General features: G+C 40.4%; 1 protein-coding gene across 2 annotated transcripts in view; it reads right to left on the bottom strand.

Moving 5' to 3' along the window:
- LOC145392259 (cyclin-L1-like) overlaps window positions 1–21,820 on the bottom strand; it is a 60,185-nt gene extending 38,365 nt beyond the window's left edge. Inside the window, exons 1-2 of one of the 2 annotated variants that reach the window (XM_080266725.1) lie at window positions 21,590–21,722; window positions 12,505–12,627 (exon numbers count right to left, since the gene is read on the bottom strand). Coding sequence is in view for 1 of the 2 variants with exons in the window: in XM_080266726.1 (XP_080122852.1) it covers window positions 21,590–21,799 (210 nt within the window). In the remaining variant the exon portion in view is untranslated. Of the gene's footprint in view, window positions 1–12,504; window positions 12,628–21,589 lie in introns of both variants that reach the window. The other variant, XM_080266726.1, reaches the window with a different exon arrangement.
- Window positions 21,821–26,772: the final 4,952 nt, after the last annotated feature.

Raw genomic sequence — 26,772 nt, 5'->3', positions numbered from 1 at the left:
AGGTAACTATCAATTCTCGGATTTAATAACCTGTTATCTCCTTATATAGTTGTTATACAGATGGTTTACTATGAATATGAAACATTCCCCAATTCTTTCATTAAGTCATCACACAGCAAATGTTTTGATACTTGTTATTCACTCTGCACAGGAACAACAGAGTGCAGCCAATCAGTTGCCATCTGACATTACAGTTGTTATCAGGCCCTTCACCATGAAAACTTCACAAGGGATATATGGCCCTACAACCAATCTCCCCAATGGCAGCTTCTGCATCTGGATGAGCACAATAAGTAACAAAAATTCCTACTACGCATAACAGGATATGTCTCTACCAAACAACATACTGACATCATCTGAGAGCATGGCTACTAACAAGATACAGAGTCAATAGGTATTATGTCAAATTGATTCAAGTAATCTGCTTCCTGATACCTCTTGTGATGGCAGCAGTGGAACTAGATTGTTTGGCAAGGTAAATATGGATAGATCAATAATTTAGATTCGATGTAACTTTTATAGGATCGGCTGGACCTGATATGCAATGTGGTTCCATTTCTGAAAACCCAAATGTATACTGTACAGTATATAACACCTTTAAATCAAAATCTGTCTTGAGGTGAATAGTATCATTCAGAAATATTACAAGGTGGAGGCACTCACTATCCACTCACTCTATGTTGTGCTGCTCTTGGGTGACAGCCTTTTCCCGTCTTCCTTCCTTCTTTCCATCCTCCCTCGCGTTTCTTTCCCTCATTCTTTCCTCTTCCTTCTGTCTACGAGTGACTCTACACTGAGTGGCAAAACAAGTGGTTTCCTGTACACCAGGAAACCATTTACTGTGCTGGGCAGTACCCATATAACCAACTTATGGCGCCTGGTGGTTTAGTGTGTAATTACAGCGCTCCAATCAGACTGAGCCTGGACGGGTTTATTTCCAGGGGGTGGTAAGGGTTTTATTGCGCATGTAATGCCACTCAGGGATGAGTGAGGATGGTCACTCTCATCTTTTGTCAGGACCAACTTGCCTAGCTCCAGGCTCCTACAGTCCTCATGGGGCAATACAAGATTAGATGATGAATGAATGAGTGAATGAAATACCACATCCCCTGACTCATTAGAAAATGAAATGCCATGCTGTGCCTGATCCAAGTTAGTGTTATTGGTTAAACATCAGGGTATCTCTTATATAACGTATTTTACTGCAACTAAAATCAGATGGTTTTATTTGCAACTGGAAAATCACCTATGGTGTGAGAGTTAAGAAATTATTAATATAACCTATAAACTTGAGGAATGACATACAGTATTTTACCTTCGCTAATCAGAGGCAATTTCACTCGCTGCATGGAAATCTGAGAATTACGACATTAATCATTAAACTTTGAGAGACAACTTTTCTACAGCAACTCGATGTTCTGCTGATCATACTTTATGCAATGACCATGACATACTCAGAGCACATATGGAAATGTACACTGTATACAAGGAAATATTTTTTGATATTACCAAATCAAGTTCAAGTAATATTTCATACCTGCACAGTGATGTCATGCCATTCCCAGGTAAATGCCACAATTTCTATGCTAAACTATCACTTCCTGCAATCCCCTAAATGCTGAGATGCCACCCTCTCATCAATGCACAAGTATAAGATGTATAAAAATAAAACCCTAATCTTGAAAATTTGCATGGGTAATCACAGGCTATTCCATCCATCAGCCAGTCCTATGTTGCCCCATAAGGGGCATAGGAGCCTGGGGCTAGGCAGTTGGTCCCGACATTTAAGATGAGAGTGACCAGCCTCACTCATCCCTGAGTGGCATTACATGAGCAATAAACCCCAACCATCCCTTGGATAGAAACCTTCACCGGCTCAATCTGATTGGAGTGCAATAATTACTCACAGAACCACCAGGCGCCAAAATTTGGTTATATGGTTACCATCCAGCGTAGTAAAAGGTTTCCTGGTGTACAGGAAACCATTTGGCTTGTCACGCAGTGTAGAGTCACCCACAGGCAGAAAGAAGTGGAAAGAATGAAGGAAAGAAAGAAGAGGGAGTGTAAAGCCACCCGTTGGCAGAAGGATAAGGAAAGACTGAAGGAAAGAGAGACAGAAGAGGATGGAAGGAAAGAAGGATGGAGGAGAGGAAAGGGCAGACACCCGAGAGCAGCACTACATCGAGTGAGTGGATGGTGAGTGTCCCTTTGTCTGTATATCTCTTGGATTCATAAATGGAGGTTGGGGTTTGCTTTGCAGTTTGGGGAACACACAAAATACAAGAAGTCTAGTGGAATAACACCGAACAAGCCCAGAACAAAACTGAGAAAATGGGGTGATTAAAAAGAAAAAAGAAAAAAAAAAAAAAAATCATTCCTTCATTCACCATCCAATCCTACATTGAGGAAAAAAAAAAAAAAAAAAAAAAAAAAAAAATCCTCATACTTTCTTTATAACACAGTTCCATGGGGGAAATCTAGTCTCTGTTATCTAAGTTTTTCACTTTTATTGCTTTTGGTGTTACTCCATGAAGCTCCTCATATAAAACAATCAATCTTACAGCACCAGTTATGCAATTTCCTAACACTCACATCACAGTGTGGAAACTTTAACATATTGAATTTTATTATGACTAATGCAATACTATTTAAATCACTGCTGGGGAACTTCCCAAGATCAGAGGGTTAGTATCAGTACATGCCATCCTCAGCACATGATCTTTCAGGACACAATGTGAGTTTTTTTTTTTTTTTTTAACCAATCATCAACATGTAAGAAAATATTCTGGCACATGACTGGTCCCCTCCCTCATTTAACCCCTAATGTGCGGCCATGAACAGTCGACCCCCCCCGGGTGGCGGGGTTGTATCGCGGTCTGAGTACCTGTAGGAAAATATTAGCCAAAAATCAGAGATTAACCCTAGAACATTATACTTGGTATGGCGGATAGTACTTACATTCAGCTTTCTCCAGAGACAGGTGATGAGCCTTCGTGGACTACCCAATGACTTGTGGAGACTTGCAAAGTTGGGTAACCAAATCTTCACTTTCACACCTCCAGCAACCCAGTTTCCCCTCCACCACAGCCTCATTCTGTCACAGTAAACTTTATACTACAACGTACAGGTAGTTTGGAATCCGTATTTGTACAATAAGCACTGAAAATAAGGCTAAAATCAACGGAGCGTACGGCCGACATGCAGCGCGGCGGCGGTCTTCCCGTCACTCAACAAACATTTCCATTTTCACAGCTAAAAACATGTATACTACATTATTTTCAATCATATTACTTCCCAAAAGATCACCGCAGCGCACTTTTTATTCTGCCTTACGCCCGTCACTTTATTCTCGTTCCTGTCGGCCACTCGCACTGACTTGGAAGAGCTAGAACTCGCCATAATGTCACTTTGAAAGCCTGCGGTAAACCGACGCTAAACAGGGGCAAACCGTGCGAAAAAAAGCTAGTGTTACAACTGGGGAAACAAGCGTTTCCTATTAGCATAAACTGCTTGTGAGAGGAGAGCGCAGATTTACAGTTCTGAGCAGTCAGAGCGCTGCCATGTATCACAGCCAGGCTGGCCAGGCCGTGGTGGTGGAGGGGGGGGGGGGATGCGATACTTGGCAACAACGGAGGTCAGTAGTACAAAGGTAAAGTATGCTAATTGTAGCTAAAGGGTGGTGGTACTGATAGACAATGCCAGCTGGAACATCCTTGCTCGCGTTTATTCAAAATTAACTCAAATCGCAAACGCGACGCTCCGCCATTATGTCCTTTTTGGCGAGCGTCGCAAACGCAACGATCCGCGTTTAAGGGGTTAATGAGTGCCATGGTGGAGACACTCCATAAATGGCCCAACTTGGTTCAATACACAATTGACACAGAACCCACTGCATGTAGCACAGGTATTGCTGTGTGCAATAATTTTGGTGTAAAACTAACATTCAAGTATTTCTGAGTCTAAGACATCATCCACTGATCTCTGGTGTAGAAAATAAGTGAATTATGGATTAAATAAGAGACAACTGCAACCAGCTTCAATAGCTGAGGGAGGTAACTGCAAAGCAAAATGCCACCAGTAAATATTATTTTTAATATACAGTACTGCAATTTCTGTAGCAGCACTGTGGTGACAAGACTGTTCACCGCAGGGGAATGTCAGGTCACTGCACGGGAGTGACTGCTTGCCTGCGGTTGAGGGGTCAGCTTGGCCAGACAGATCAGGGTTACTCAATAACTAAAATCATGAACATCATGTTGGCCTTGGAAAAGAATGGATTGCCAGAACATAATATCAAACTGGAATGTTAGCTAATTTAATATTAATCAAAGATGAGAAAACATACATTCAACAAGGACAACGTATGTTGCTGGAAGTACCTAAATTGGTCCCCTCTGGGTATTTACCTAACCAAAGTCTAAAACCAACAAAACTGAAGTTCACGGCCACCTAAAACACCACATCTTGCCACTATACACCATTGTAAATAAACTGTCCAGTATAAAATATGGTGAAATCATAATATGAACACTCACCAAGTCAGGGTGGCATACTACATCACTGTCCTCCCAAAGGCTGGAGGACAGCTGTGCTGGATGGCTGCTCCCTCACTTCAACTCCCACCATAACATATATAAACAGTTTGATAGCAGAAGCAAGGAATGATTAGTGACAAATATTATTATACAATACTCTTTACATCTCTCTAACTCATCAATTTTATTTTCAAAAAATAAAACTGTTCAGAACTGCAACAAAAACTTACAATAAATATGGCATGTTTTGTCATTATCCTCCTCAAGATTGGACAGTCTTGTTGTGTGGCTGTTCACTAATTTGCATTCCTGCCACAAAAAACAAGGCAAATGCAATTTTAATGTAATATTCACACATTATCACTCATTCTTTGTTACTTCAAGAGCCCCAAAAATGTTCACTTTCTTTCAGAATTGTAATACATAGATCACAGTTAGCATCACTTTGGCGTACTGACTCAGGATGACACAACTTTAGTTCGCCTGGTGGTGGTGGCAATGACTATTTCCCACTTGTCTGGGCATTAATCAGCCCGTGCTACCTTCGTTAGACAAAAACAAGATGACAGCTCATCACTACTTCAGAAAAGGGGCACTTTCTTCCAGTTTGTTTCACACCTAAGTAGGAAGATTTAATTCAATCCATCATCCAATCCTATGTTGTCACATGAGGAGTGTAGAAGCCCAGGGTTAGGCAAGTTGGTCCTGACATTTAAAATGAGAGTGACCAGCCTCACTCATCCCCGAGTGGCATTACATATGCAATAAACCCCAACCATCCCTTGGACACAAACCTGCACCCGCTCAATCCAATTGGAGTGCCTTAATTCTCACTAAACCACCAGGCGCCATTATTTGGGTATATGGTTACCACCCAGCAAAGTAAATGGTTTCCTGGTGTAAAGGAAATGATTTGGCTTGTCAGCCACAGGCAGAAGAAAGATTTCATCCATCCATCCATCATCCAATCCTACATTGCCCCATGAGGAGCGCAGGAGCCCGGGGCTAGGCAGTTGGTCCCGACATTTAAGATGAGAGTGAAAAAGATTTAACTGTGTATTAAATAATTATGTACAAGATGTAATTCTGCAAAAACCTTGCATCAAACCAGATTTCAGCAGGTGTTTATGCACCACAGAAGCTAATAACACTGTCTCTACGCATGAAGCCCATATTGGGTGGACGGCTGATTTGTAAATTGCGTGTCAGCCTGTGAAACACAATATTTTGCCTCTCCTAGGAATGTTAAACTGGGTGATGATTTGTGAATTGCATGTCAGCCTGTGAAACACAATATTTTGCCTCTCCTAGGAATGTTAAAATGAGTGATGCACTGTTAACCTGTAAACTGCAATGTACCTCAAAAGTTCAGTTAAATTAAATTTACTGCATTTCCTTTAACGCTCAATATGGCAAGAGTAGTGGATGTTGGCCAGGAAATACATATTACATATTTCGGCACAGTCTCTTCACTCTCATATCCATAATTTGATATTTTTGGGGGGTCCAGAACATTAAAGCAGTACAATATGACACATCGCTCTAGAAAGTCTCTCTCTCTCTCTCACACACACACACACACACATCACATTTTCTGAGCAAGTATGATTAAAAGCATACTCTGGAGAGAGAGAGAGAGAGATACACAAAGACCTTTCAGTTTAATTTTCAATGCCAGTCTTTATAACAAATACTATAATTTGAGGTAATTGTGTATAATGGAACTATTTTAAGCATGTCAAACAATGTTACATGGAAGGATTAACTTTATAAAAATTTACATGAACTTAACCACAATCAAATGAACACACCCTCTGTATGCTGATTAGATGGCATGCTACTTCCATCATATTGCATACATCTGCAAATACGAGGGTCTGTTCAGAAAGTACCTGACCTTAGGCTCTAAAAAAATTAATAGCCAACCTAGGACACTAATCCCCCTCAAAGTAGGCCCCTTCTGACTTGACACACACAGCCCAGCATTCTTTCCACTGCTTGAAACATTTTTCAAAATCAGTTTTTGGTATCTCCTCCAGGTGCTTTGTCACATTCAGCATGATCTCTTCTCTTGGATGAATGTTGATCAAGACATGCTGGAGTACGTAAATTGCAATCCAGACTTTCTGAAGACTATTATCACTAGAGATGAGATTTGGGTGTACGGGTACAACCCACAAACCAAAGCACAGTCATCCCAGTGGAAGCATGTAGGGTTGCCTCAGCCAAAAAAAATTAAATAAACAAATAAATAAATAAAGCAACAGGTCCACAGCAAGGTGAAATGCACTCGCATGTTGACAGCTTTTTTTCGACTACCGTGGTGTTGTGTATCATGAATACACACCAGGAGGTCTGATTGTCAAGAAACATTACTACCTCTACATTATCCGTCGTCTTCGTTCGGTGGAAGTGACCAAACCTCAGGAATACGCCAAGTTGGATGCTGCACCATGACAACAACCCTGCCCATTCTTCTCAACTGATTCAGGAATTTTTGGCCAAGCACAACATCCCACAGGTCCGGCAGGCTCCCTAACCAGATACAGCTGTGTGGCTTACGGTTATTCCTCAAGCTCAAAACTCTACTGAAGGGTTCCTGATTTGAGGAGAGAAAATATCACAACAAATGCAACAAGGCACCTGCAGATCCCCAAAACCGACCTTGAAAAACGTTTCCAGAAGTGGAGAGAACACTGGGCTACTGTTACTTCAAGTCAGAAGGGGCCTACTTTGAGGAGGATTAGTGTCCCAGCTCAATAAGGTAGCTATTTATCTTTTTAGAGCCTAAGGTTGGATACTTTCTGAACAAACCTCGTACTGGCAAGTATCAGCTACAGCACATGACTGATGAGCTTTACCTTTTTCATAAATCCTCTCATAATTGACATAATTAATAACTTCTGTATTATCTTCCAATCTCTCCTACCTCAGATGGTGGATGGTAGAATGCAGAACAGAAAATGTATACATGGAGAATAATCAATCACCATGACCAGTTACATATTTTAATTATCGTTATATGTTTCATGCTTGCATGGGTTGTCTTTTTTTGCCTGATGGCTGCTATCGAGGCTGTGCAGTCTCCCATACATTTACACATTCAAGCCTTTGAACTTCAAAGCAAGAATAATAAACACAATCTTATTTGTATTTTTCCCTTTCCAGTTGCACTTCACATACACCTTGGGGCCAGGATCATTTCATCAACTGCCAAGTTAAAACAACCCTTGTAATGTCCACCTTCATCCATCCACTACAATACACAATCAATTCCACAACTCCCACTACCTTGCTTCTCACAAATTTAATAACATTTAATAACACATATAACCATAGGTGAATTGGGAGGATCATAGTGTAATATATGGCCTAACCATCCACACATATTTACTGACAATTTTTCTTTCTAGAATCTACATGCACTTTACGTTATCTATCAGATGGTACATCAACTGACTATCAAGCTAAAACAAAAGAATGCCAAACCCCTGTCATATGCTCTTCCAGACATAAGCAAAACAACTCACTCATGTCGGTTTCCTGACTTTATTGACTTCCATTTATCACTTTCTTACATACAACCATTTACTATATCAATTCACATTCTTGCCCTACCATGCCTCACTGCAACTTCTAACTCACTCACATACGCCTTTTTCATCACTCTACATCCATTTGCTACATATGAGCCCTCATTAACCCTACTGTAAAGAGACTTTCTTACATACACTTATTTACTCCAGATCTTTCACAAATCACAGCATTTCTTATCCCATCCACTCCACACTCAACAAACATTCGTCAATTATTTAATTTCCACTACTATTACTTATGACTTATTCTAAGGTCACATCCAAATTAATGTAGGTATTAATAACACTCATAATTATTCTTTTGCAGCCTCAACAATTAAACCTGTTTAGTATCAAGACCGTCATAACACCGGTCACTTCCCTTCTCTGCATCACTTTACTTTCCATATCCTTTGCATATTTCTCTCTTTTCTATTATAGCATAAAGGTTCTTAAAACTCTCCCCATTCACCAACATATCACACCAAGTCAGCACTCTCTGAAACCATAATTTATTCCTATCTCCAAAGGCTTTCAAAACACAAAACAGTACAGTACTCATCATCACAAATAAATACTCTACAACTTTCTCTCAATAAGCATTGATGAATTCTTTATATATCTGTGAGAAATCAGCACTGAATAAATGAGTGAATGATAAAATGTGGTACCAGTAATTTTTTTGTTTGTTTGTTTGTTTTCCTCCGTTCATTAGGAAGATCATTTATTCATTTCTAACACGTAGCAATTTCATAACAATACAGTTATAAATAAAGGCAGGGGAGAAAGTTGAATGGAAACATTTTCCAATGTCGTGGACATCACTGAGTGAGGGGTGTGTGGCCCTTAAGGTCTGGGCCAGCCCATGGGGGTCAAGCAGTACAGTACTTGGACGCAGGCTGCATCAAAAGAGATCATGAGGGTTAACTACACAAGAAGCTGAACTATGGGCCATCCTAGAAAACAGGTGCTACCACAATAACTGTATAGTATGGCACTTTGCCAAAATCACCAAAACGAGAGTCTTCGATCAGTATTTCACTTCTGACAATCATTATGTGATGAGGGTGTGCAGAGAAGGAATGCAGTCTCTGGAAACATGACACTCGCATAGGTGAAGAGCACTGTGAAGCGGCTAAAAAATGGGAAAGCAGCTACAGTTAATGGGGTGTACACAGAGATGATTAAGTGCAGTGGAGAGAGCGGAATGAAGCGCTTGTTGGTAAGAAGGCATGGATGAGTAAAACTGTGCCAGCCAGGTGAAAAAAGGCTGTGATTGTACCGCTGTACAAAAATAAAGGTGAGCGAACTAAGTGCAACAATTATCCTAGCATAAGTTTATTGAGTGTGGTAGGGACAGTATATGGAAGCATTATTATAGAGAAAGTACGAGATCCTGTATAAGAAGTCCAAGGGAGTCATGAATAGGGTGGCTTTAGGAGTGGCAGAGGATGTGTAGATCAATTATATGCAGTGAGACATAGTGGTGAAGGCTTGTGAGGAGGACTATAAGGTGTTTATGGCATTCATGAATCTGGAAAAGCATACAACAAAGTAGAAAGAGTAGGATTGTGGAAGGTTTTGCACATGTATGGTGTAGATGGTAAGCTGCTAGGAGCCATCAAGAGTTTTTATGATGGTAATGACGCATTTGTAAGGGTTAATGGGCATCTAACTGAATGGTTCACGATTGGTGTGGGCGTGCGATAAGGTTGTGTGATATCCCTATGGTTGTTCAATATATATATGGATGGGATAATGAAAGAAGAAAAAAACGAGTAATGGAGAGGGGGATGGCGTTGGTAATGAATGGAATATCTCAAGTTTGTTGTATGCTCCTGATGCAGTTCTACTTGCAACTACTGAGCAAGAACTTGGCAGACTAGTGCAGAGTTTAGCTATGTCTGTGAGTGTCATCCCTTGTGAGTAAATAGAGAAAAGAGTAAAGTGATGGTCACTGAGAGAGGTGGCTCCCACTAAAATGTTACTGTGAATGGAGAGAGACCAGAATTGGTGAGAGTTCAAATACCTGGGTACAATGATAGAACAGAGAGGAAAATGTGCAAAAGAAGTGGAAAGTAGAGTGACACAAGGAAGAAAAGTAGCTGGTGCAATGAAGGCCTTGATAAGAAACAGAGGCTTGAGTGATGCAGCTGCACAAGACTTACTTTTTTTCTTTTTTTTTCTTTTTTTTTTTTTGGGGGGGGGGGGGTGGGGGGTGTCCGACTCTGGGCATAGGCTTCACAGCCTGCTATCAAGGCCCAGCAGTCCTGCTACATACCATACACCTCTCATGTCACCACTTTGGCGCTAACACCCACCGTCCATATTGAGTACATGCTAGGGCTGTCTCATACAGGACTGGTGTATTGGTATTAGCGGGGGTATTTTTACGACATGTCGGCGAGTCTTCTGGTAGATCAGTAAAGCCTGATTTAATGAAATTCAAATCCTTAAACTGTTCCCTGCCCCAGCCTGGATTCGAACCTGGGTCCATTAGGACTGCAAGCCATCTCTCTACCGATTGAGCCACCACCATGAAGGAGTGTTATACCAACTTTAACATATGGATGCGAGACTATGGTGTGGCACGAAAATGAAATTCAAGAGCGAGAGCAGCGGAGATGGGACTGCTGAGGAATGTATGGGGAATACAGAGTGGATAGGATACGAAATAATGTGATGTGTGAAAGATGTGGAGGAAGTCTTGTGGACAACAGAATCAAAAGTGTACTGAGATCGTATGGTCAGTGGAAAGAATGGATAACAACAGAGTGGTGAAAAAGGTATATCGGAGTGAATTTGATGGAGGGAGGAGGCAAGGTAGGCCAAGGAGAAGGTGGAGGGATATGGTGGATGAGTGTGTGAGGAAGAGGGGTTTTGAAGTCTGTGAGGCTTGGGGACTGACAAGAGATTGAGCTGGCTGAATGAATAGTGTGAGGAGAAGCACATGACCAGGGACTTGGCACCCCTTTTTAATGCGGTAGTGTTTCGACTGACCCTATCAGATATACTTATGTGAAGCTACAGAACATGGTGAATGTTTTTGGCATAACAGATAGAGCCAGGATTCCATGGGGGGGTTGAATGATGAGTGAAAGGAAGCGTGGCCCATTGAAGTGGGCAAATTTGGGCTCTCTGGACATTACTACTCCTCACCCTGCCCTAGGGTGGGAAAGGTCAGGATGATGATTTTCTTTTTTTCTTTTTTTTTTGTGTGTGTATGTGTGTGTGTGTGTGTGTGTGTGTGTGTGTGTGTGTCTCCGACTCAGGGCATAGGTTTCACAGCCTGCTTTCAAGGCCCAGTAGTCCTCCTACGTACCGCACAACACTACATGTCACCACTTCGGTGCTAACACCCACCGTCCATATTGAATACATGCTAGGGCTGTCTCATACAGGACTGGTGTATTGGTATTAGCAGGGGTATTTTTACGACATGTCGGCCGGTCTTCTGGTAGATCAGTAAAGTCTGACTTTTATGAAATTCAAATCCTTAAACTGTTCCCTGCCTCAGTGGGATTTGAACCCGGGTCCGTTAGAACTGCAGGCCACCTCTCTATCGATTGAGCCACCGCCTCCCACAAATGGATGGACACCTAAGTCAAGTGTCGCCAGTTTGCACTAGGATTCGAACCCTGCTGCTATCAGGCTGGTAGTTTTATATCCAGCAACACTAGCCATTGTTTGTGTATGCTTTTTGATGATGATGACAACTGAACAAGCAGTGTAAAGTACAAGTATTATAGGCACTGCTTTCTTCAATGAAAAAAGAATGTTGCTCAAGGATGCAAATAAGCTCCTGTTTATCAACTGGAGACTTCTTATGGAATCAATCCATTAAAAAAAAAAAAAAAAAAAAAAAAAAAAAAAAATACTAATGTGTCTGGTTTCTTGTAAACTTCCCGTTCCAATATGCATCACAACTTCTGCTTCAGAAATATGAAGGCAATATGCCTTTACAAGATCTACGATTATCTTAATGTTACAACAGCTGGAGTAAATACTGTACCTGAAATACCATTCTTTCCAACACAATATCATCATCATCTCTTTTTTTTTCCCTCCTGCAGGAAGGGTGAGGTCTCTTTTTATACTGTAAAAGTTTCAGAATCATAATCTGAAGCTTCTCACACACACACACACATACAGACTAAAAATAAAATAACTGAGATAACATTGGTAGCTAAAGCATTATTAATCCAATACAACTAACCCTGATACAAGCATAACCTCTCTAATGCTACAAGTACTTGATACCTGATATATATACCCATTTAATGCTCAATGTATCTGATACCCCACCAAATGGCTGATCTTTCTGTGCAGTGGCGTCTTGTTCCCCTGGTGCTCGGCCCTGGCACGAACCTTTAACTCCCAGCCATTAACTTCACCTTATGTTAGGCTTGCACAAGATGGTTCAAAGTGCAGCTTTATGATCCACCCTGTAGTGCTCTTCAGGAGTCCTGCAGCCAAGATCAACTAAGTTGCCCAGCAGTCCAGTGGAAACTGCCAGTCTGCAAAAAAGACACTCATAAGTTTGAAGAAAACCTCACACCAGCCTCTGGAACAAATTTGGCGATCAGTTTGGTTCTCAAGTCTTGGTCGTCTTCATTGGCCTGGGGCAGAGTCTCTACATGCAGTACAGAGTACTATGCTTGAAGCAATTGCTATGCTTCTATAATGAAATCATACTGCAACATCACAGTAAGTTACATTAACAAGAGAACTCCGGTTTCCTGTGCCTTTTAAACAAAATGACCCATTATTTTCCTCTGTAATACAGCAACAACTAGTTCAGCAGCTCATTCACTTTTTGCTTTTTTTTCAGATTCCACCAGGTCAATCCAAATCCCTTCAAGTCAGTTCACATCATTAGATCCCTGTAGTCTGTCAGGTGCTCTTTACATCCATTCACCCTTAGGTCCAACTAAGTCAATTCACATCATTATATCCCAGTTGTCTACTTCAGGACTAGTCAGGTGCCTTTTTACATTCAACAGACCTAATCAGGTCAATTCCTGCCCATTTTAACATCAAGTAAGGCTAATTTGGGGCCATTCAGATTATCTTTGGAACAACTATGTCAATAAGGGCCAATCACGTCAGATACGGACTACTCAGGGTTATCATACCCATTCTTACTCGGTAAAGTTAATTTTAGGTTCTAACTCAACTGAGGTACAATCAAATCCATTAAGGTCTACTGGGATCTAATTCACTTAAGGTCCAGTCACGAAAGTCTGATTAAATTGCATTTTCAGCTACACGTTGCCCAGTTCATATTCATTCATTTCCTGGTTGGTTTCTTCAGTCCCTTCACACCCATTCTAACCCAAACACATCAGTCTCATGTCTGTGTAGTCAATTCAATCCACCTTCGGTTACTGTCCATTAAGAACCTTCGCGCTGACTTTTCATTCATTCTGGTTGTCCAGTTTATTCAACCGCTTCTGGTCCACCCACATCTCTTCAGTCAATGAGGTTCATTTACACTCATCCATTCAAGAAGAGGAGGAAAACAGTAAGCAGAGAGATGAGAGCTGTATACTTCCATTCCTTGAAATTTAAGGGGATGGGAGAGAATATTTTGGGTATGCCAAAACTAGTGGGTGATGAGCCTGCTGGGTAAAAGGCAAGGATTTCTGGAAATTCACAGAAGGAACAAACAGAAATGAGTGGGAAGGGTAAAAGACAGGCATTTTTTTGGCCAAGATGGTGGTAAAGCATGAAGGAATTATACTGTACTCCAAAAAGGTGGATACTGTATGTTGGCTGGCAAAAAAGTGAGCAGGAAGGGCTGAGATGATGGTGGAACAAGGCAGGAGAAGAACACCCTGTGGAGATGAGTGTCGTATATGTTGGCAGAAGGAAGATACTGGAGGCCAAAAAGGTGGGACGGGCTGGGATGGTGAAGGCAAAGGCAGTGCACCCTATGAGGCTGGGTGCTGCAGGTTTGAAGGTTTGGGCACAGTGAAGGCTTAAATTAAAGCATTTTCTCCAAGAACAATACCATGTAAGTAAGCACGCATCTATCTTACAGAAGACGTAGCATCACAGACTTGTTTGTCAAGACAAACTTTTACGGGCAGTTTGGTGTCTTGTGATCTCAGACTACTCAAATTCTTGTTTATATACAAACAATGTTCTCTGGAAAAGTGGTTACATTTAAAAACCTGGCTTAGAAAATCCTGTACATACTCCCGCATCTCAGCTATCATGATCATATAACCCAGTGTTGCCCCATAAGGAGCATAAGAGCCCTGGGCTAGGCAAGTTAGTCCTGACATTTAAGATGAGAGACTAGCCTCACTCATCCCTAAGCGGCATTACATGGGCAATAAACCCCAAACAGCCCATGGATATAAACCTGCACAGGCTCAATCCAGCTGTAGCGCATTAATTACCCACTAAATCACCAGGTGCCATATTCTGGTTACACAGTTACCACCCAGCATTGTAAATGGTATCCTGGTGTACAGGAAACCATTTGGCTTGTCACTCAGTGTAGAGTCACCCGAAGACAGAAGGAAGAGGAAAGAACGAAGGAAAGTAAGACAGAAGAGGAAGGCTGGAAAGAAGGAAGGAAGAGAGGAATAGGCAGTCACCCGAGAGCAGCACTACACAGAGTGAGTGGATGGTGAGAGCCCCGAGCTAAAGAGGCAATGCAACTTTCAATATTCGAAAAGCGGTAGAGTATTGCCTTGTACACAGCAGCAAAAATTCTCTACATACAATTGAATATATAATCAGAAAACCCTTGACTAATCCTACATATACAAAGGCAAAAACTTTAAAATAAAAAAGGTACTTACTGATGCATCTACATAACATCACGATTTGTTACCATATGTAAATGACTGACTTACTCAAGAACGAAAGTAACAACTTCCAGACCAATCTGCTTTCAAGCCAGAAACAGCTCAGTAAGACCCATCAATACAATTCATTAACCTAATGTAATAAATATGAAACTGATCTTCAGGTCAACTGAAAATCTGTTTAATTTCTATTATCATATTCAGGTAAACAAATGACAATAATGGATGTTATAGCTCCCAAATTTTGTGAGGACTCTCCGAAACTATGTCCACATAATACTGCAATGTTTTTCATAAGAGCAGTTTACATGAACAACCACAGCAGAGATCAGAGAGGTTACATGCACAGTGTTTACAACTACTCTAACTCATATTTTATACTATATAATAATGTACAAGTCTTATACTTTACAGTAGATATTCTGTATCTGTACTGGTTATAAAAACACACAAGAGTGTTTCAGAATCTAAGGTCAATATGAGTATAATAAGAGCTGATCATGAGCTTAGTTCTGAACAGTTAACACTGTATGCTATACTGTATTCGTATAAAGTAACATTTACTTCAGAAAATACATTCATGTACATAACATGAATAATTTTCAAACAATACAACAGTAGGTACCATATTGTATGTAACATCTACTGGGCTACAAAATAAGCAAACATGCCATGTTCACTTGTCAAATAATCTATCTGCACATAATTCATGGAGGATTAAAAAAAAATTTAATGACAAATGTGACTATGGAGATAACTTGAATCACCTCTGATGATACATCAAACATGTTACAATTTTCATTACCACTTATTTTCTCTATGTACTGGCACCACAAAACACCACAAAAAGCTTATTGAGGGCTTAAATGCAACAACGACACTAAACTTCAATTTACAAAAAACACCAAGACTCCATTACTGTACTACATTTATGTATTCAGGAACTTTTTTTTGTTCTATTCTTTTTTTCGTCTCCTAACTCCCTTGGCTTGGTGACAGATCCAGGTCAGCTTCCTTTAAAATTATACAGTAATAATTTTCTACTGGGATGATAAACAGATCCCCAACAACAAATAATTAAGAGCTTACATTACACATTACATGATATTCAATGTGTGATTTGAGGTCTGGGTTGCCATGGGAGTAGCTGTATGCAGATGAGTTGATGTTGATAACTGACACCAAGGAGGGTACTGTGGAGAAACTAGGAAATTGGCTGGAGGGGTACTGTACTGGCTTGAAATCTGAGATTAACTGTGGAGATGATAAAGGTTTTGCTCAGTGGGGTGATGGGGCTTATTGGTGGAGTTGTCAACACCCTAAATCACATACAAGAATGAGGTTGGTAGTCAGTTTGGTTCCACCAGACAGAATTGGGCCACTCGCAGCAACTTTCACATAGGTATTGCCTGTTTACTGTCATCTGAAAGATTTTGGCCACTCTAACAACTTTAATATTATGTTGCAGTTGCACCAAATTTGACAGGCCTTAAATGTAGGATTGCGTCTCCTTGGATAATAGTGACTATACTTGGCCAGAAACTGGGGCTGTAAGAGGCTAGGAACAACAAACTATAGTAAGACTTTTATGGTGTCTATGGAAGATGGGAAGAGAAGCCGGGTAGCACTATGAAAAGGACACTGCAAGGTAAAACCATCTTAAGAGTTTGTCATTATCATTTTTCATAGCAAACTGAGATTTAAAAAGAGGCCAAGTTAAATGAAACTTCATAACAGCAATTATGCTCACAGCCAAGAGTATGAAGTGACAATTTAGACTCAACTTCCTTAACAAGTTAATGCTGTCAACCCTTTAATGGCCATGCCCTTTGAAATCTTGTGTACATAATGCTGAACTGTCATCAATTATTCAGTCCAGCAGTTTTGAAATTTTTGGACTAGAGATGTTGACCAAGGTCTGATGCACGAGGAACTGACAACTGAAATCCCAAAATCCACTCCTGTGGCTTATTATGGCACATCAATTATTGGTGGGGAATTCCCTGATAAAAAAAAAAAAAAAAAAAATGTACTGTATGTACCTAGAAATGTAAGAAGGTTGGGACATTCTTGAAAGGAACAGGATGCTGACTGGCTGGAGATAGTCACAGGTATGAACGTGGAGGGAAGAATGCCCAGCAGACCAAGGAAGACTGGGGCGAGGTCCTGGCATTTTGGGAAGGGTTTAAGCAGATCATAACAAATGGACAGCTGTCAGTGAGTGAAAAAATCCTCCATATATTAGCTAGTGCAATGGTCTCTCAAGACACTGTAAAGTAACATATAGTAACACCATCTTAATTTTTTTCCCCAAAAATTTTTTTTCATTTTTCATCCAGCCATTCTAATGTCAAATCATTCAGTACAATTTATTTAAGTACCATACTCACACTGTGCAAGTTTTGGTAATGCTGTCTTGATCAATAACGAAGGTTGATTAAGCCCGTTGCACTGACTGATGAGACTGGCAGTGAAAGGGTTAAGGTACATTTGACGCAGATGACTAAGTCTGATATATTGTATCTGAGTACTTTTAGGTATAGTACATTTCACTCATATAGCTATTGTCACTACACACTTCATTACCTATTAAAATGGTAATTTCACCAACAACACTAGTACTGTAAAAACAACAAAAAATGGTATGGTATACTGTATTGACAAGTACATCAGTACCATCAGCATATTTTGTATTTCTCAACCTATTACAGTACACTATATTACCATTAATCATATAGGCTACCTAATACTTGCAGTGATTTCCTTTCACAGGAGTATTAAAGTTCGAAATACATGTACTGCATCTTTCTAAAGAGTGAACGAAAAGAGAATAAAAACATTCATGGAAGTGACAGCTTGTATTGGGAACAACCCTACTATCTCTAAACAAACACCTGTTTTCTACAAGATGGAGATAAATCTAAATAATCCACCTAGGATTGCTACCTAAGCTAATCTAGAAAGCTCCCAAATGCAAAACTGTACTTACCAGGCAAAATCCCAGTCAGTCCTGACTTACTAATCTACTCTAACCCAACCAATCCAGATTATTCCACTTGCCCTATCCTATATTTCAGCAAGGAATCTGAAATTTAACCAAAATTATGAAGTGCATAAGAAGACTTTGGCAACTTCGTCAGAGTGATGGTATGTATACCAAGTCTTTACATACTTCAGAGCTAAAATTTTATACGCACCCAGTATGTACAGTAATCTATGAAACATAAATAACCTGAGAAAGGCCCATTCTTATTGGAAACTTGCAGGACCTGTGCCCATGTGGCAAAGTACCTGTATCATTAACTTTTCCACATAACGCATCCATGCGTGTATGTTGGATCCTTTAAAAATAACACAACAATCACAAATAATGCAGCATCATATCCTACATGATTTTTGGCTAAAACTGAAATACTATGAAGGTAGAAAACATTTAAAACCCATTAAAAGACATTAGAAAACACAAATAATCCTGGGATTGTACGAAGGCAAATCTTTGCCTACTTTTCCTGGCTAATCACCTAACATGAAAATGGTAACATATTAGAAACACTTTCATAAAAAAATGGGGGAAGCATGCAGTACTTTTGGACGAACTGCGGGACAGCTCCCATTAAAAAATGATGAAAATTTTTGTCTGATTACCTAATTATTTATTCATTTATGACACTCAAATTCTGCAAAATACTATTTACCTTACTAAAGTTTCATAATTCATTTACAACACCCAAATTCTGCAGAAATAACACTAATGTTACCTAAAAGCACTAGAGTTTGTTGGCGTCAACAGTGGCGTCCTATTGGGAGCAATGAGTTGAGTCTGCCCACAATTGTTTTGGTTCATTAGGCTATGTTAAACCTCTCAGGAAACCTGGCCAGCGCACCCCTACTCCCTCTCCCGGTTTCGGCCCAGCCAGATATTTCCCTCATGCTGAAAGTACGGTTAATACTTTTCGTTGCAGGATAGGCCTTAATACAGATACCGGTACTAATTACTCTTTGTTGTGTTGGAAAGCCAAAAAGTGAAGCTTCCTTTTGTTCTAGGGCTGTAAATTCCAAAACTTATAAATTTACATAGAAATAAGAGTGTGAATACTATACAGTATTTCATTCTTTCACGAAGAAATTGGAACTTTTTGAGGAAGTAAAATACAGTACCATTATATAGTATCCTCGTGTCCAGTATGGTATTTTTGTCAGACAATACTACCATACTGGACAAACAACAGACCTTATGAGAAAAATGAATAATATCAGAGAAGCCTTGAAAAAGTCCCCCCAAAATTCAACTTAACTACATTTTGACACCACTAAGATTTTACCAACCTTTAAAAGGTGAGTGGTGATGGGCTTGGGGGGGGGGGAAGTGGGAGAAGTTTCCGAGGCTGTGAGAGGTCCTACTAACCCCCTAGAGGAGGGCCTTCAGGATCCTAAGGAAGCCTCTCTACCTCAACCTCCCTCATAAATCCCTTAGTCACACACTGGCACATCATCATCTTTGTCATCAGGGGGAAGTGCAATTTGACTGGCACACGTCACGAATCACGAGGAAGGTGTACTGGACTGGCATGGCAGTACGAGGGAATATTTCCTCGGTTTTGGCCACCTTCCCGCGGGCGAGCAGGTAGCAGTACTGGACGCAAAATGCCAATACAAGAGAAGAAGAACTCGGATTTGGCCCACTTTGCGAGGCCAATCCGTACTGGCCCAACAAATCCTTACTACAGTAATAAATTAATTTTTTTGCCGACCGTACTGGATGAGAACAGTACTGGACAAACACGTACTGGGCACGAGGGTACTGTATTAAATACAATCCCTATTCTGTTTGACGTATTTTGCATTGTTATCAGATTTCTCATGACATAGTGTATAGAGCACACGAAAATTTGCTATACCGGTAGTACTATTTTCTAGTCCCAGTCAAAGCAAGATTTACTCTAATGGGCTCTATTAGCCACAAAAAGTAAAAGACTGTCACTTGCTACCTGCACCAGCGAGACACACATTTACAGTAAGGCACATCATTTTCTTACATATGAGCCTATAATCCTTATGAAAGCAGATAAAATGGCCTATCTTTCTTGTGTTTTTTCATCCAGTGATTCATACGCGTCTAAATGCGTATGAAAACCGCGATGGGGCAAGTAGATCATTTGCATTGAACTGTCCAGTTAGCTTAGGTTAGAATGAACAAACAATCTGTGAATGACTGACTTAGGAGCCAAATAAATGAAGTCTGACATGACAGATGGCTGCTTGCCATGACTGGCGTGTAAAACTTACGGCCGCGCAGTTGATATCTTCAGTATTACATTTTTCCGTAACTTTTTAAAGCAATCACAGTTATAATTATCTTACAGAGTAAAAAACAAGACAACTGTGATGTGGCAATTTGAGATGATTTCTTACAGACACATTCTTAAATAATTTTAGTTGCTACTACATACATCATGTGATTTACATTTTATTTTCAAACAAAAAAATGTTGATGAGAACAAGTAAAATATAGTACATACTTTGCTACATTACTGAAAGCTGCCTGAATGCCCCCAGCTGCATGTTTACTGCCAATCCTGCCGACTAAACAGGACATCAGCACACCAAACTCACATGTACATAATTTAAAAACCATTAACAGCTGTGGAACTCTAACTCGAGGTGCTGAAACCTAACTGGCGGGTTTTGCCCCCTAGACCTCCCAATGATTATAACCTACCTCAGCATGCAAACTAAAATACGCATTAGGCAAAATTTGTGCCAAAGCAGTTCAATGCAATGTTTGTTTGTTAATCGAGGTGCATTCAGTAATCATTACACGACCATGTGAGAGCAAAGGTAAGTGAAATCACAGAGCAAATCTTTATATACATAACACAGGAGATTGCCATCAAATATGATACAGTTTAGCAAAATAATGCTTGGTGATTAAAGTAAAATACTTCATATTCTGCAGAATCTAAAATATACAAAGTATGACATACAATAATGGAACCCCCTATTTATGAACTTGAACACTATATACACTAATATCAATAAAATTACAAAGGATTCTATCAACACTTCATTCCACCCACCAGGAAATATGGAAATACCAAGTCACTGTCATAATATTTTATACATTATAGTTTACCATAAAAAAAAAAAAAAAACTAAATTCTATGCATGGGAGCTCTCTTGCAGTTTCACCATACTTTCTATAAAACAAGCTACGGCGCTAAAATTCGCCAGTGGTGCAAATAAAATAATACAGAAAAAACAAGGAAGTGAACCTCCAGTGTCCTTGTCTCCGTCCTCCATGATGCTTCCTCCAAACTTCTTACAACCTGTAACCTTAAACATCACTCATAGTAAATACACAATATACAACAAATTTCCCAGTAGGAAACGTGGAAAGTGCAGTAGGATCACCATTAAAAAAAAAAAAAAAAAAAAAGAGGAAGCGTAGGCAAATTACATCATGTTCGGGGGATTCCGCCTGTCCACCATGATGCAGCATTGCACCACAATTCGTGCCACGTATCTCGTAATGACATACAACCACCATAATTCTGGACACCAATCTTCCTGCATAAAGTGACAGATGCACACCCCTACAAAAATATTTGCAGCATGTAATTGTACGAGACGTGAAAGCCATGAAAATATTCAGTCTTACCTGAGGTAGCTTGAGAAGAATTCCGCCCGTTTGTATTAGTTCACAACCAAGTATTCTGAGGTCCATTTCGATCTCCTGATCTAGGCCATCCTGCTGAGAAGGACTCGGATGTAATCTCTCGGGCGGTATGAGTACATTATCCAAAGTTATAATCACGGAACCGTACTTTTTCGCAGGCGGATTCATCGCTTCCGAGGATGCAACCGCCATCTTGTTCCGTAAGTGTAGAGACGCCACAAGCATCACTGGACTCAGGACGAGTAAAAACAAGTGCGCATCTCATAGGTTGGATAGGATTGGAATAAATGAGATTCGTTCTGCTTGACATTAACTGTGATCGACCTCAATCTTATTATAAGGAGCTATTGCAATCACTTAAAAACGTTTTCACAACTACTGTTTTATCGACATAAATTTGTTTTTTTTTTTCAGCAAATGGGGTTGCTTTATACTTGGAGATCTTCGCGTTTGCGGATGCTTACCGTTTCACTCTCTGATAGATCCTGTGAAAGCTTTAACTTCGAAGTTTTCCTGTTTGTGTTCTGGAAAAACTTCTGAGTCATTGCCACAGTTGCAGTTGTACGGAGATGCCACCACTATCTATAAATAAATTGTAGTTTACAAAAGTGTGGATTACATCATAAAGTGTGTTCTCCAAGTGATTCTCTTCTTTATAAAGCAACATATTTTCTGTAAAGCGTACTGCAAGTTAGAGATAATGCAATCAAAGCCAAACCCAGAAGTGATGCAATCAGATAAGTTATATAGTTATTCCATAATATTCAGTGATGACTGGCTGACTCAAACAGCTTTCGCACCAGGAAGACAGTTTTTAACAAGTCAGTGTTCGAAATTACTGTTAATTTCAAACAGAAAATGTTCCGTCAGTAATTAATGGGGGACTTCATTTGTCTGAGAAAACCTACAACGTTCCCCAGAGTGTTAGAGCTTTAACTGAATGGTAAATAGAGAATAAATAAAATCGACCAGGGCTGATTTGTTTAGTGTATTTCTTTAGTACTACCTTGTACTCCTGTATATAGTGCATCAAATAAATGCCTCTGTAGGCCTATCGTATAACATAGGCCTACTGTAACTTATTTTTTTATCAAAGGGTATTTGGTTACACCCAAAAGACTGGTGTGGCCACACTCGCAAATGTCTATCTATTTATCTATAGCCCGACGCCCTAATCCCGTAAACGCCTCCAAGTCGCTCTGTCACCCACCGTATGACTTCCCTCCCCCCAACCCGCTCCCCCCTCCCTCATATACCTCTCAACTCCATCCCTCCACCTCATCCTCGGTCTTCCCCTCCCTCTCCCTTCCTCCACCTCACCTATGTAGGCCTACACCCTCTTAGTCAGTCTTTCATTTTCCATTTTCTCCACATATCCAAACCACCTCAGTATGTTTCTCCTATTCTTCTCAACCACATCCACATCAACCCAACAACGTTCTTTCACTTCTTCATTCGTCAAATGTCCAATTACTAACTGTATGTAACTATTTGCTGAAGAAGGTGTGTGGCAAGACCCACCACCTTCTTCTGTTGTATTAGCACTCTGTACCTTTTACAGCAATAAATATTTCAATTCAATTCAAAATACGGATCAAGGTATGCTTTATTTGTAGCAGTAGAAGAACCTTACCAATTCAGTTCATATTCCTTCAGTTTGTTTTCTGTATTTTTCTATTTCCAGGGTGGTAAATTGCCTTTTCCTGCTAAAAATTTTTCCACCATTTTTATAATCACGTTCCTCAGGGAGTACTTACGATTGTCTGTCTCACTCAGCGTACTCAAAGGTGGATTTCGTTTCCCAGCTTCCCAGCTGGATGTTTTATCCTGACGAGTCAAACCATTTGACATACCGGAACACCTAAAAACGATGGGCAAACAGATTTCGCTTGGAACGTTTATTTACATCTCAGAAATAATAAAAATATATAACGGACTATCGAGAAGAAGAACTGATTTGGAAAGGTGCTTCTACTGCATCAAATAAAGCGCACCTTCACCAAAATACGTATCCTCAGTGGCAGTGCCGTTTCTAGCTTTTGGGGGGCTCTATGCGAAATGCTGTTTGGGGGCCCCTATTTTGTGAAACTATGGTGAGGGGATTCCAAACCCTCTAAGGTGGTCCGGGGGCACGCTTTTAACATTTAAATGTATCAATCAGGCGCACTTTTAAGAGAAAAAGAGCCAATAATGGCAGCTCTGGGTTCCCCTGGTGGCTTCGGGGGCCGTATGCAACAGCGTAATTCACATAGTAAGAAGCGACATTGCTCAGTGGTATCCTATGTATTGGGAGAGGGGACTTCCCCTCAGCTTTAAGTTACTCCATGTAGTTGTCTTAATGGGACTCTGAACTGAGTAACAACACTAATGGTGTCTTGTAACCCAAGAACCTAGATACTACGTTGAGTGGTAACCACATAATCCACTGGCGCTGGATGGTCTAAGTTAGTGTGTTAAAGCGCTTCAACCGTTTGGGACCCGTAAGAGTTCACATCCGTGAAGTATCTGGGAGTAACTACCCACATAATGCCACTCAAGCATGAGCAAACTTGATCACACTCGTCTTAAATGTCGAGACTTGGTAGACTAGCCTCGAGCCCTTATGCTATTGGCGTTGGAAAAAAAAAAAAAAAAAAAAAGGATTAGATGATAGACCCGTACTTCTTTCAGATCGCGTCCAGTAAACTTAGCTGAAGTATATTCTTAGTTGGTTTGCTAAAATGAGGCTTGTGTATCAGATACGTGATAAGGCTGCCATTTCGCACCGGTGTTGCAAGGCTGGCAAAAACACTGCTTGGGCAAACGATGGTTACTGATCGATGGCAACAGATCGATGAATACATGACACAGAGCCAGAAGGGTGGTCAGGGTGACCGTGGCCATCGGTCACCGCAGAGGGCACCTAAAGTTTTCGGGGAATACCTTTAGACCCCCCATGAACAGATTTCCTTAGGCCACCTGATAAGTAGGTTTGGCCGCCCCATTTTAAAAACCATAGTTACACCCCTGTTGATACGGAATGTAACAAATCAAATAGGGATTTTTTGTTTTTTAACACACACAAAATCATTACATTCGACTTCTAACCCGCCTGATCGCACGCAATCAACGCCCAGACTCAGCCATGTGGCCTGGACATTGTGTTATTAATTGTCATTGAGGTGCAAGTCAGTTTTTGCTAGAGGGTTTGGTCTGAACCAGCAGGGACTTTCGCAGACATACAGCATTCTTGTTGGGACCAGCACAGAAATCCGCTGATCATGACAAAATTTTGGTTGACTTCACCGTACGAAAACCATGCATGGGAGTGACTGTGTTCCCTATGAAATCATACATCCATCCTCGGTGTGTGTGTGTGTGTGTGTGTGTGTGTGTGTGTGTGTGTGTGTGTGTGTGTGTGTGTAGTATCTCATGGATTTTTGTCCAATTTGGACCAAACTCGGTGGATGAGTTGAGGGTCATCCACGAGTGAAATAAGTTAATTCTGAGAGCAATACGTCAGAGCAGGTCCCAGATTATGGAAAAACTCGTTTATTATTTTTATTAAAAAAAAAAAAGGGTGATAATAAACATATAACCACCGTTAAACTAGCCCACCCCCTGCTGTGTGCAAAATTTTCACTAGCCTAAAAAAATCGAAGTTTCCTATAGTAGATAAAAACCAACCAAGAATACAGATCGGATTTCGTAGTGGGTAATCGGCAACAGACAATACTCATGTTATAACTCAAATACATGAAATATTTGTGCATGTTTTCTTTTCCAAAATATTTTTATTCACTTCATTAATCAAATGCAGAAATGAGAGCAATTACAGGACGAGGTGGAGATGGAGGAATTGTTACAGTACTAAAAGATAGGCCTATTTATAAAGATACTACTGCCATCATGAATTTCATAAAAATCAACCAGGAAATATGAACAAAGAGAGAAACAAGGTGATACATTTACACCATTGTAATTCACAACATGCCCTTTTTTTATGCAAGGAAGGAGGAATCAAAGGCTAGAAGCTCGCAAGATGCTCCCTCAAAAAAAAAAAAAAAAAAAAAATCAAGATCAGTTCATTTTGAGACGCTTGGACACATTGCATTTAAAAGCCTGGAGCCCATAGGCATAGGAAATACAGACAGAGGAAGACAGTTCCAGAGCTGACCTGTTGTATACATGAAGAACTGGGAGTAATGATTAACTTCTGCATTAGAGAAACGAGCAGAGGTCGATTTCAGAAATACAAACAGCGATGAAACGTTAACGATGAGCGATTGAACAGTCCCTGATTTGCTGTCGACGTAGCTCTTTTCAGTGAATCAGGGAAGGAACTACAAGAAATAACAGCCGATCTGAACAAGGAGAATGTGGAGGTAGTCCTGAAAATGAACATGAAGATTATGTTTAACAGATATATTTAGGCCCTTCCGGTAAATATGAGAGATGGAGACCTAGAATGTGTTAAGGAAATTATCTGTCTGGGGCAAGATGTTCAGGCAGACCGGCAAAGAAATCAGACGAATAGGCATGGGATGGAGGGCTTTTGATAAACTAATAACTACATGAAAGATAATGCCAACGGATACGGTTGAATAATCACTGTATCTGTCCTGTTTAAATTATAGATCGGAAACCTGGAGTTTAGCAAAATCTTGGAACCTAAACTCTTTATCCCTCTTTCGGGGGATAAGGAGGGAGTTGAGGGACGTTTGCATCATCGCGCTGTGGAGCCGTCCGGTCACATCAGTGCCACCACGTGATGGCGTCTCTCTACAGCACCAGCTATCCTTACTGAAAAGGTTAAGTGTTTGGTCAAATATTTCCAGCACACTGATCATTAAAGCGTCCAGTGAATAGTCTTGGCTGACCGTGTTAACACTATCGATCTGACAGTATTAGCACATTTGTTTAAGCAATTTATTTTTCAAGATGCTTTTCAGTGCTTTCTTTTATGTTATTTATGAATTTTTGGTATCGGCATAGTTTGCTTCTGTCACGTACAGGTGAATAAAATGGTGTAATAGGTAAAATAAATTTCTGAGAGAGAGGGACGTAACGAAGTCCTCAAAGTAACAAAATATTAAAACCTTAGTAGTAGTTGTTGTGAACCCGGTGAACTGCAGGCAGAAGTTGCCTTTTTCCTGCTGTCCAACTTCCTCCTTTCGGGAGACAGG

The sequence above is a fragment of the Coenobita brevimanus genome, chromosome 21, assembly GCF_032717465.1.
Source record: "Coenobita brevimanus isolate Jiangsu-jjx chromosome 21, ASM3271746v2, whole genome shotgun sequence".
Classification (NCBI taxonomy): Eukaryota; Metazoa; Arthropoda; class Malacostraca; order Decapoda; family Coenobitidae; genus Coenobita; species Coenobita brevimanus.
The sequence above is the reverse complement of the archived record's forward strand: the minus strand, read 5'-3'. Positions and strand labels throughout refer to the sequence as shown.